This window comes from Otolemur garnettii, unplaced genomic scaffold, assembly GCF_000181295.1.
Source record: "Otolemur garnettii isolate 467f Iridium unplaced genomic scaffold, OtoGar3 scaffold00062, whole genome shotgun sequence".
In the NCBI taxonomy this organism is placed as follows: domain Eukaryota; kingdom Metazoa; phylum Chordata; class Mammalia; order Primates; family Galagidae; genus Otolemur; species Otolemur garnettii.
The window spans coordinates 2,664,962-2,677,578 of record NW_003852457.1 but is presented as its reverse complement, the minus strand read 5'-3'; the positions used below and the strand labels follow the sequence as shown (position 1 = coordinate 2,677,578).

General features: G+C 43.4%; 1 protein-coding gene across 1 annotated transcript in view; it reads right to left on the bottom strand.

Annotated features, from left to right (window-relative positions):
* COL22A1 (collagen type XXII alpha 1 chain) overlaps positions 1-12,617 on the bottom strand; it is a 249,321-nt gene that overhangs the window by 40,438 nt on the left and 196,266 nt on the right. Inside the window, exons 46-48 of the mRNA XM_023514966.1 lie at positions 9,967-10,020; positions 8,631-8,684; positions 4,293-4,346 (exon numbers count right to left, since the gene is read on the bottom strand). Of these exons, the coding sequence (XP_023370734.1) occupies positions 4,293-4,346; positions 8,631-8,684; positions 9,967-10,020 (162 nt within the window). The remainder of the gene's footprint in view (positions 1-4,292; positions 4,347-8,630; positions 8,685-9,966; positions 10,021-12,617) is intronic.

Below are 12,617 nucleotides of genomic sequence, written 5' to 3'. Positions count from 1 at the left end.
ATGCAATCTCCATTAAAGCCCCACTGTCATATTTTAAAGATCTTGAGAAAATAATACTTCGCTTTATATGGAATCAGAAAAGACCTCGAATAGCTAAGACATTACTCAGGAATAAAAACAAAGCAGGAGGAATCACCCTACCAGACCTCAGACTATACTATAATGCTGATATAATCTTATACTTAGAGAACCCCAAAGACTCAACCACAAGACTCTTGGAAGTCATCAAAAAATACAGTAATGTCTCAGGATATAAAATCAGTGTCCACAAGTCAGTAGCCTTTGTGTACATCAATAACAGCCAAGATGAGAGGCTAACTAAGGACACAACTCCCTTCACCATAGCTTCAAAGAAAATGAGATAACTAGGAACATACCTAACAAAAGAGGTGAAGGAACTCTAGAAAGAAAATTATAAAACCCTAAGAAAAGAAATAGAAGAGGATATTTAAAAATGGAAGAACATACCATGCTTATGGCTGGGAAGAATCAACTTCTTTAAAATGTATATACTTCTCAAAGCAATCTACAGATTCAATGCTATCCCTATTAAAATTACATTGTACTTTCAAGACTGGGAAAAAAATGATTCTTCATTTGTATGGAACCAGGAACAAACCTGTATAGCTCAGGCAATTCTTAGACATAAAAACAAGGCCAGGGGCATTAGCATACCAGACTTTAGGCTATACTACAAGGTTATAGTGATCAAAACAGCATGGTACTGGCACAAAAATAGAGACATAGACATTTGGAATTGAATAGAAAACCAGAAAATGAAACTAACATCTTATAGACACCTAATCTTCAATTAACCAAAGAACAGACACTGGGGGCAAGACTCCCTATTCAATAAATGGTGCTGGGAAAACTGGATATCCACATGTAAAGACTGAAACTGGAGCCTTTCTCCACACACAAAAATTGATTTGAGATGGATAAAAGACCTAAATTTAAGGCATGAAACAATAAAAATCCTCAAAGAAAATATAGGAAAAACACTGGATGATATAGGCCTGGGGAAAGACTTCATGAAGAAGACTTTCATGGCAATTGCAACAACAACAAAAATAAACAAATGGGACTTAATTAAACTAAAAAGCTTCTATACAGCTAAAGAGACAACAACCAAAGCAAATAGACAACCTGCACAATGGGAAAGGATATTTGCATATTTTGAATCAGACAAAAGCTTGATAACTAAGATCTACAGAGAACTCAAATTAATCCACATGAAGAAAGCCAACAATCCCATATATCAATGGGCAAGAGAGATAAATAGAACTTTCTCTAATGAAAATAGATGAATGGCTAACAAACATATGAAAAAATGATCATTGTCTGTAATTATTAGAGAAATGCAAATCAAAACCACCCTGATATGTCATCTAACCCCAGCGAGAATGACCCATATCACAAAATCTCGAAACTGCAGATGCTGGCGTAGATGTGGACAGAAGGGAACACTTTCACACTGCTGGTGGGACTGCAAACTAGTATAATCATCTTGGAAGGAAGTATGGAGAACCCTCAAAGTACCCAAGCTAGACCTCCAGTTTGATCCTGCAATCCCATTACTGGGCATCTACTCAGAAGGAAAAAAATCCTTTTACCATAAGGACACTTGTACTAGACTGTTTATCACAGTTCAATTTACAATTGCCAAAATGTGGAAATACTCTAAATGCCCACCGACCCAGGAATGGATTACCAAGCTGTGGTATATGTGTACCATGGAATACCATTCAGCCATTAAAAAGTCTTTCCATCTTTTGTATTAACCTAGATGGAAGTGGGAGTGTGATTCTTAGTAAAGCATCACAAGAATGGAGAAGCAAGAATTCCGTGTACTCAATTCTGATATGAGGACAATGAATACCCTGGTATATGGTAGGGGGTGGTGGAAGGGGAAAGCAAAAAGAGGGAAGGAGGGAGGGAGATGGGGGAAGGGGAGAGCAGGGAGAGAGAAGGAGGGAGGGGGTGGGGGTCACAGTGTGAGACACCCCTTTTGGGAGGTGGGACACAATTATAAGAGGGACTTTACCTAACAAATGCAATCAATGTAACCTGGTTCTTCATACCCTCAATGAATCCCCAATAGTTAAAAAAAAAAGCACAGAAGTTAAAACATGGTAAACTTTTAATCAACCTCCACTTAACTCTCCCCCATGATACAGCCCCCCATCTTTTCTGAGAATCCATGCCTGGCCCTGCAGGACCCCTTGCTCCTTCTGCCCCGCTAGGGGGGTTGAAGGCTCGCACAGTCGGCATGCTTTCTCCTCAGCCTGTTTACACATGTTATTTGCTATGGAAAGTATACAGGTTCATTATTTATTAAATGACCTAATGAAATTTAGATGGGAAAAAAAGAATAATCTTTTTATGCAAGTTAAGTTAGGGCTTTGAAAATGTTTGATAAACATGAATCACTCACCACTCACTGTCTAAATAGATAGCTCTAAGCCAGCTATGAAAGATTAGGAGAAAACCCTAACAACTTAGAGCTCTACATTTATAGTGTTTCCCATAGGTTGTTACATTCTCAAACCTCCACTTTTCAAAAAAGCAAAAAAAAAAAAAAAAAAAAAAAATAGGTGGACCTTCTTTTTATAAGAATAAAGACTCCACTCATTATCCAACATCGAAGTAAAGGCCTTCATCCTATGCCAAACAGATCAACAAATAGTTTTATGTTTTAATTCAGAATACAAGAGACAAGTTTTAAGTTTGTAAGTATCTTTTTTATTCCTACCACGACCCATTTAGCTTTTCTGTTTGTTTTTCTTTTTTTTCCTCCTTTGTAACTATCAGTACTTCCTGTTTGGACAAAGAACTTAGCATTTATTCTGGTTTTATGTTTACAGTAAAGTAGCAGGACCACGGACACTTCAAGAGTGACAATACCTTGCCAAGGGTCGCAGGACAGAATCAAAATCTTACTTAATACGCTTCAATTCCTAGGAATGTAATGGTTTTATATCCGGGCTCCATCTCTCATTCACCTCAGGCAAACAGTCTGTTAGGTTTTACCAGAGAAATCTTTAGCTACCTCAGAATTAATTAATAAAAAGCTGTCTGTAAAATATTTTATATTATATCTATACTGAGATTTTCTAAGTAAGTCGCTTCAAAAAGGGTTAACCAGATATTATCAAAGGACCCATGAGGCTGTTATGTTTAAATCTCCATGTCCTGCCGGCTCCCAACTCAGCCACCCCACACAGTGGGTCAGTGTGGAAGAGTGGACAGAATCACAAATTGGGAGTTTTCAAACTGACTTGATGCCCAACTTGGACATTAATTTCCTGTATGACTTTGAATGAATGATTTAATCTCAATGGGCTTTGTCTTCTTTATTTAAAAAGGGGGGAAACTAAGTAGAGCCCAAGGTTCCCTGTGCGTGAACACAGAGGTGCCAGGGAGGGTTGACCTGCTTGCATGAGCCCTGGACTATGTGGGTGAGATTCCTGGGGACTGGGCTTTGTGTCCAGCTCCAACATTTCCTCACTTGGTGACCTGGACTTATCATCTCACTTAGCCAATTCACTCATTTGTTACTAATAAAATGAGGATAATGATTCAGGACTTTTCTGACTTCAAGGGCTAACACAGGAAGAGCGATCACATGAGATAAGGGACATGAGTGTACCGCATATCTCTTTAAATATCACGCATTGGCTACCGGTCCAATATCTACTAAACTGTGGTGCACCCTTTGCTTCCTGGCATTGGAACCAAGAGTGGCTCTGCAGCTTCATGAAATTAATATAATCTGTTGCTTGAAATAAAAACTTTGGGTTGAAATGCCCACTCTACCAGCTGTAATTGTGGACCTTACTGGTGACTTCTTTTTTTAATTTCACTCTCTCTTGAACAGACAACAGTGGCTGCCTCCCACCTGACATGCCTCTGTGCCCCGGGCTCAGAGTGAGTGAGCTCTGAGCTTCTGCTCCTCTGCACCTGCTCAAAATGGAAACCACACTGACAAGAAATGGAGATACATGGGCACTGAGGGGCTGTTTGTCCTGCTGGTTGCAAACCGAACTCTAGAATCACAGATGTCTGCATCATTTCATCCAAACCTTTACTTTAGTGACAAAAGTTAGAGCTCTGGTTAGAGCTCCAACCTAAAGTGAGCCCTCCTGTGCTTCACTGCAAGACTAGCAGTGAATGGAACCTTGGCATGTGTGAGCCACTGCAGCGTGAGGACCAGGCAGGCCTGGCAAATGTGTGAGGGTCTAGGGGAGCCCAAAGACACACTGAAAGCACATCCTGTGCTCTAAGGAACTTACAGGTAGCCCTTGGATTCCTGGTGGTCCAGCAGCTCCTGCAATTCCATCTGCTCCCTAAAAAGATAAGGCAGAAAGGTAATTTCTTGGGTCCCTAGAAAGAGGTCATTAGCACCCTCCACTTTGTGCCCAAAGTGAACACAAAGATCTTACATCCTGTGCCCTCTCCCAGCTGCCTGAGTTGTAAATACATCAAAAGTGGTTCTGTCTTCTCCACCAGGCTGCCTACTCCATTGGAAGAACAGCAGCCACTTTTCAGGGAGGACGAAAACATTAACCATTCAGTCATCCCTAAAAAGTGGTCTGACTTCAGGGTTGGCATTTTCAGCTAATATCGTGGGACATTTCAGGACAGAAGGCAAGAAATAAACAACTGGATTTATTTTCCAAGAGATCAGGAAGGCAAGCATTTGTGTGAAGTCACAGAGAAGAAACACAAAGACAGATGTGAGCAGAGGAGCTCTACGCAGGCCAGCAAGCAGCAGAGTGAGTTCCAGGACTCTGATGCTCCATCTGCTTCTTCCTCTGGGCCCTGGCCCCACACCTGCACAGGGCCACCCCCTCCCACTCTCTAGGTCTCAGCTCAGCTGTCAGCTTCTTAATGAAAGCTTTCTCCCCACCAGATTCAAAACTGAAGGTTCCAGCCAGGTCCCTCTTGCTTATCTTTGTAGCACTTGGCAAGATCTCACATGCTGGTGTTTATTGACTTATTTGTTTACTGTCTGTCTCTCTCCTCCTACACATCCTATTTCATGAATAAGGGCTTTCTTTTAATTTTTTCCTCTGTGGGAACTAAAACAATGCCTGGGACACAGCAGACATCTACTATTCTGAAATCAATGCATGAATCAGGAGCTTAGCGGGCTGGGTGATGAAGGCACTGGGTCTTTACGCTAAACCACCCACACGCCATGGAGGGGGCAGTGAGGAGGTGCTCACAGGCAATTGGTGCTGAGCAAAAGGTATGTTAGAATATAGCCTGTTAGAGTCGGGCTTCCTGGACCCACATCCAGCTTTACACTGGCTACTCGTGTGACCCTAGGTAAAGTACTTCAGTCCTCTACTTCTCAGTCCCTCTGTCAAAGGGAAGAAAGGAGAAGCACCTGCTTCCTGTGGGTTGCTGAGAGAGTTGAATAAGTTACAATAAGGAGTCAGCCAGCAGCAGACACATGCTAAGTGCTCTCCACAGAGGTCTCCCATTAATACATGTAAGTGTCCGCTGGCCACACCGAGACCCGGATGCTTGGTCTAGATACTGTCTCCACGTGGAAGCAGACACAAGCAAGTTCTCCCAGTGCCTCGTAGTATCTTCCCAGAATCCTTTATTTAGCTTTTTTACACATATTTATTGAGTGCCTATGTCATACCAGATACTAGCCAAGTTTCAGGTATATAAAAATGATTGCACCAAGGTCATGGACCTCGAGGAAAGTTGATTTAGCTGTGGAAGAGCTGTCTCATTGTTTATATACAGAAAATATAGTCTCGTTCCTCTCCACCTCTCCTACCAGGTAGGGACCCAGTAAATGTTCATGAAATAAAGGATTAGTGATAATATTTAAACAAACAGCCTGAGCTTCCCACTTTAATTATATGTAAAGCTCAAAGCTAACATAGCAATGGAGTTTCTACTTCAATCTGGATTTTTCTATGTAACTTTAGCAAAAGCTTCTGACATCCTGGACTCTGAAAATTTGGTAAGTTGGAATTAAATTCCCTACTGAACAGTTGAAACAGGGTAAGGGTTTTATATGGGAAAAGGATGTTAACTAATCACCAGAAAACAGACACTGAAAAAAAGAGCCTGGTTAGTTTGGTCTGTACCTCCCCGGGTACCTTGGACAGGGGCTAAGCCTTAAAAACGGACAACAGTCACAGAGAGCAAAAACAAAACAGTGCATACGGGACTGGAGGGCCAATTTTCTGCTCTGGAGTTGCTTCTGCATGGCCGCCTGCTAACCTAGGTGGGCAGCTGACTTAGCATCCATTCTCATAGGCAATTAATAAATAGCACAAGGCCTGGTACAAATTAGAAGCTCAATAACCATCTGCCAAGTGAACTGAAAGCATCAGTCAGTTGGAGACAGACGCCGGGCTGCTGAGTGTGATGGTGTCTGAGCCTCAGACTCACCCTCTAGTGTGCGAATAAGCTGGGAGCCCTCGTCCTACAGGTGTCGTGGAGTTCCTGGTTACCACAGTTTCCAGGGAGAAAACATTGGGTTTCATTGTCTGGGAGGCTTTGGAACTACCAGGGTGGAGAGAGGATGGGGCTTTAACCTAATATTCATTATCTGAGTTCCTCAGGGATTCTTAAGTCATCATGATGTGAAATTTTCATGAGTAAACTTTTTTTTTTCTTTGCAGTTTTGGCTGGAGCCAGGTTTGAACTTGCCACCTCTGGTATACGGGGCTGGCGCCCTACTCCTATGAGCCATAGGTGCCACTCAGAGTAAACTATTTTTTAATAAAATTAATTCCCTCTCAATTATCCCTCCTTGCTTAACACAAACACCTCTCTCCACTACCCAGGTGTCTCTACATTTGTCACCTGCTTGTCATATGCTACAAAACCTGATCACACACACAAATATCACGGGTGCCAAAAAATGTATACATATTTTAGGAAAGGAAACGCTGCATTAATTTGTAACACTCAAGTCACGTTTGACTTCTGCAGTTTACAAGAGGTGCTCAATGTGACCTGTATTCATCTTTTGTTATCTGTATATATTATCGCAATTTTAGTATAGTTTTTTTTTTCCTTTCTTAAAATGTGTATACATTTTTGACATCCTCTGAATAATGTAACAGAATTTACTAAGTGAAACTATAAACTTTGAAAGAATAGTAGAATTTTGTGACCATACACAGGGTGGCCACAAAATTCATGCACATTTAAACTGAACTTGAACTTTATAGCCAGCCTGTATAATAGCCCACTCATCAGTCACCTACAATCTCCTTCACAAATGGGCACATGGTGGACAGAGTTGTTAAAAGAATATTAACGTCAAAGGCACTTGTGGGGGTAAGTGTTGCATATCACAGATTTAAGGCAGTCCTCCTGAGAAACTGAGGAAGCTTCCAGGATTTTTGTGGATAACTTATTCTTTACAAGTTTTCTAGACTGCCAATCATGAAGCGAAAGATGTTTCATGCTCTCATGTAACTTTATTTTAAAAAAAGAACAGCTTTATTCTAATAAATAACAGTAAAAATTAAAAGTCAGAAGCTGTTGGAAAAGAAGACACAGCAAATGTAATCTCATATATATTGACTTCATAATTTTTAACGAACTTCTTTCTCATTCTTTATTACGAAGGTGGTTCTCCATTTGAGGTGGGTCCCTTTGGTGGTCTTTTAGCTATTCCCAGCGACCCTCTGTTCATAAGATCTGTGAGACTGGGTCACATGGAGCCTGTGGGAATCCCAGGGGCCAATCCTGGGCTTGGAAGGGACACAAATTTCCCGCTGTCTGTTGCCATGGCTACTCATGATGGGTATGTGGGCTGCACTGGCAGTGGACTTGACCAGAGGAGTCACAGAACTACTCTGTGGGGAGCCTAGGCTAGGGAGAGAGAAAAGCTAAGAGATTTAGCTTTTTTACACATATTTATTGAGTGCCTATGTCGTACCAGATACTAGCCAAGTGGCTAGTGGGTGCAGGACAGTGGCTGAGGGTATAGAAGGGACCAAGTCAAGGCCACAGCTAGGAGAAGAACAGAAAGAGCATTTGCTCAGGGGCCAGTGGGGATATAACTGAGATGATATTAATAATAGCTGTTAATAGTTGTAATGATAACAAGTACCTTAGAATAGTAATACATGGACTATTAAAAGAGTAATAGTAAATAGTAATCATATGAAGTAGCATCACTGCTGTTGATGGCAGTAAATCTAGCAAAATGTGGGCTCCTGCAGGAACGCCCTGACACCCAGAGCCTCTCATCGTGGAGCAGGTTCCCATGGAATGAAGAAAGCTGTTTCTGCATTTTTCTCATTTTCTACATTCTTTACTTGAGCTATAACCTTAAGATCCTGGCTTCCTACCCACCCAAGCTTACTTGAAGAAAAGAAGAAGAAACAGGTCTGTCTGTCCTTGCCGATGTCCCCAGTTCCAACACCAACCTAATGACACTGTCCACCAAGGCCACCCAATCCCTCTGCATCTTTCCACAGGTGCCTCTGGGACCTGCATTTCCACTTCTTTCCCTGACTCCTTTGGAATGTCAGCCCGTCCCCTAAAGAAGAGAGTGGTCCAGAGGGACACCACGCCCAGGGAGCAGCCATGTGCATTCAAGTGCCAAGGCCCAAGGAAAAGGGTTAAACATTATCACTTACCGGTGGTCCAGGGTTTCCTGGGGGGCCCATGAAACCTGGCACTCCAGGGTGACCCTAGGAAAACATGAGAGGCAAGTCTTTAACGTGACTCATAAAAAGCCTTTCACGTTGTGTAAATATCAATGTTAGATAGAATCCACCTTCCAACCCCACTGACAATTTTGGTTAAAGACACTGGTCACAAAAAGAATCTCTTTTCTATCAATAGACTGAGAAACCATCTGAAAATATTTATGAAAACCAATCTGTCCTGTAGCTGGATTGAGTTCAGATTAATGCGTGGTGGGTGGACAGTGGCTGAGGGTGCAGAAGGGACCAAGGGTGGCCGTGACACTTGAAAGCTGTTGTGATGACTGTGGGCTACATGGGGGCCCATTTTACTGTGCTCTTTATTTGTTAGAGGTGTTCGCACTATTTTATAATAAAAATATAAGAATAAATGCACCCACAACATGTACACAGTGGAAATTGTTGGGTCAACTGAATTGTGGCCTCCATACTATGGGGTAGATTTTACAGTTATTTTAAGAAAAAGATTCATCTCTGTGTGTGTCAAGGAGCCCACTGTGCACCACAAACTGAGTTGTAGGGCTAAGCGTGGCATCTAACACTTAGGCTTGTATAACAATATTACAACACCAAACAAACTAGCCCCAAATAATCAGTCAGCCATCCACCGCATGCCCTGCCCCTAGAAAGCACACACGTGGCTCTCAGAGTAGAGGGCACTGTCTTTGAAGTAAAGAAAGCAGACACACAGCAGAAGCATGACAGCCGCTTTAGTTGGCAGGAAGGCTGCTGGGGTTGGGCTGGGCAGGGGCAGCTGACAGCGCTGGACAGAGATGGGGGCCACACTCTGATCCATGGAGGGAGCTGGGTGTCCTCCCTCAGCGATGCCACCCCACAGTGCATCTGAACGGCTGTGAGCAGGCTGAGGGGACACCCACCAGAGCACGGGGCATCTGTGAGGTGCTTCCTTCAACCAGCACCATTAGAGCCAGACAGCAGGTCCCCAGAGATGATGAGAGGGCAAGAGGGGGATTCTGCAATGAATGACCTCCGTTCCCTCGAACAAGAAGCAGTTGAGGATGAAGAAGCAAAATAATAAATATAAACAAAAAGCAAGGCCAGATCCTCTGATAACTGGGGAGAGAGGACACTGACAGGGAGCCAGAGATGCCAAGATGAAGCCATGAAAATGTGATGACAAGAATTCCTACTGCAAGCAAAGGAGAGGCCAGGAATGTACCAGGAAGAGCAGGGCCGAAGCCACCGGGAGAAGTGGGGGTGAGCTTCTTCAGGGCGAACGGCTCATTGCTAAGTGAACTGCTCTTACCTGATCACCTTTCTGTCCAACCTCGCCATCTGCACCAGGCTCTCCTTTACTCCCCTTGAGGCAAACGAAAGAAAGAAAAAATTTCATTGTAAATTTTGCTAGCACTATGTTACAAAAGGAAAAAAAAAAATCACGCATCCATCCATCCATTCATTCATGTTCGAACAAGCTCTTACCAAGCTCCTGTGACAGGTCAGGAATGGGGGCAGCGTGGCTTATCTGAATTTCGGGTACCAGGTAGGGGAGTGGAAAACTGGCTAAGGAGGCCTGTTTCATTGAGAGCCCTGTATGCCACCCCTGCATCTGGTTTAGCTAGAAACCATTAACAGGCTGTGTGACTGTCTTAGATTTTAGCTGTGGGGTGGGCTAGAGGTCCAGGCTGAAGAGAAAAGGGTTGTTTAGGAGGAAATCGGAGTGTGCCGGGCGTGGGAAGGAAAGAGGCAGAGCAGACAGACTTGGGTGGCTGCCCACAGGCCTTGCAGGAAAGCATGAGGGTGAGGGACAGGGAGAATAAGGAGGTGGCCATCAGGAGCAGCTCTGCACAGGGACTTAGGAGGAAGGATTTCCCCACCCACCATGTTCCTGCTCCCTCCCTTCCAGGCTGTGGGAACCCAAGGGGCCACAGAAACTCTCAGTGTTATAACCTGTTGTGGTTTTCTTTCAATCTACAAAAAAAAATGATGTCTACCCTATAAAATGTGAAAAACAAAATCAAATAATACATGGAGAACATGTATCAGGACACGGGAAGGGCCCCATGGTGATGATTATAATTATTACCTTTATTATTTCCCATTTGAATCCTGGCTTTGTGTGGTCATTGGACAAAGTGCCTCAGCTATCTGTTTTCTTATTTCCAAAATGAGAAGAATAATAACAGCATCTTTGTCGTGGACTAACATGAGTGCTGTCTCTCAAAGCTAACTACCCTCCTTTCATCACCAGGACCATCGTCACTATTGTTACTATAACCGTCATCATAAGCATGAATCACCAGTCTCACCATCACTGTCATCACGCTCGCCATCCTTATCAATATCACTCCCGTCATCCTCATCACCATTATGAGCGGAGTGCCTTCAAATGCCAAGGCCACAAGGAGAGGGGTTAAACGTTATCACTTACCGCTGGCCCAGGGATTCCTAGGGGGCCCTTTCATCACCACCACTACCACCATCACTATCATCCTCATCGTCACCCTCATCAACCCTCAGCGTCATCATTATCATGGTCACAAAAACACCCAGCATGTGCAACCTACAAAAAACATTTTTACAGACTAACCCTGAAAACAATAGCCAAAGGCTCCAATATCTTTACTCTCATCCACCTGGGCTCTGCATTTATTGTGTCAATAATAGATTATGGTAAAACTTTGTTAAATAAAACCACTTCAATTCCTTCAAAAGAATGCATTATACAGAGAAATACATGTGTGGCAGTAAGTCGACACAGGCTCCGGCTCCTTGCCGGCCACTCCTTATCACTGACCCTTCAGCAGATCACATTTTCCTTCTGGCCTCAGCCCAATCCTGGGGTCCTTCCAGGTCCAGAGGCCCCCATTCTCTCGCTAAACATCACATCCAGCCCTCTTTCCTTCCGGACTGTTCCACCACATCAGCAGTGCACTGATGACAGCGACTACAAACTGATGCTCCTTCTTTCCTCCTGGGGCACAGGGCGAGTGTGAGGTGAGCTAATGCCTGTGAAGTGCTAAACACCATTGTTTAGAGGAGGAAAAATGGATTCAGAGAGGAAGAGCATTTGTTCCAACATTTTTGCGTGCAATCATTTCTACAGTTTCTAAATCTATAATGCCAGCATGCTGTCTGCAGACTGCTTTGCAATCAATGAGAAAAGCAGTGCCACACACCTCATGACTTTCTTGACATTTGGGACAATCGCCATAAAAGTAAATGGTTTCCTTTCAAACTCCAGGTCTCAGTCTGGGTTTAGAGTGGTTTCAGCACTCATCTGGCAACAGTAAAAATGTCAGCAGCTCGAGGATCTCACAGTTGTCTCTGTCTCCTACCCACCGTAGCCCGGGATCAAAGCAAACACAGCCACCCCCAAGCCTGACTCACTTCCTTCCAGAAAGGCACTGACATTTCCAGGGCCTCCCGATCTGCTGGGCACTCCACCAAGGTTTCCCACACAATAACCCAGTCCACATATTTCTTTGTTTGTATATTGAGCTGATATAAGAAATATGTGTAGGTCTACGATATCTAATCTAGTCTGAGACTACACTGGGCGGTCGGGTCATCTGTCTATGATATCTAATCTAGTCCGTGGATGACACTGGGAAGGAGGGTCATCTGTCTACAATGTCTAATCTAGTCTGTGGACTACACTGGGGGGAGGGTCATCTGTTTACAATATCTAATCTAGTTCTTGGACTACACTGGGAGGGAGGGTCATCTGTCTACAATATCTAATCTAGGCCTTGGACTACACTGGGAGGTGGGGTCATCTGTCTATGATATCTAATCTAGTCTATGGACTACATTGGGAGGTAGGGTCATCTGTCTACAATATCTAATCTAGTCTGTGGATTACACTGGGAGGGAGGGTCATCTGTCTACAATATCTAATCTAGTCTGAGACTACACTGGGAGGTAGGGTCATCTGTCTACAATATCTAATCTAGT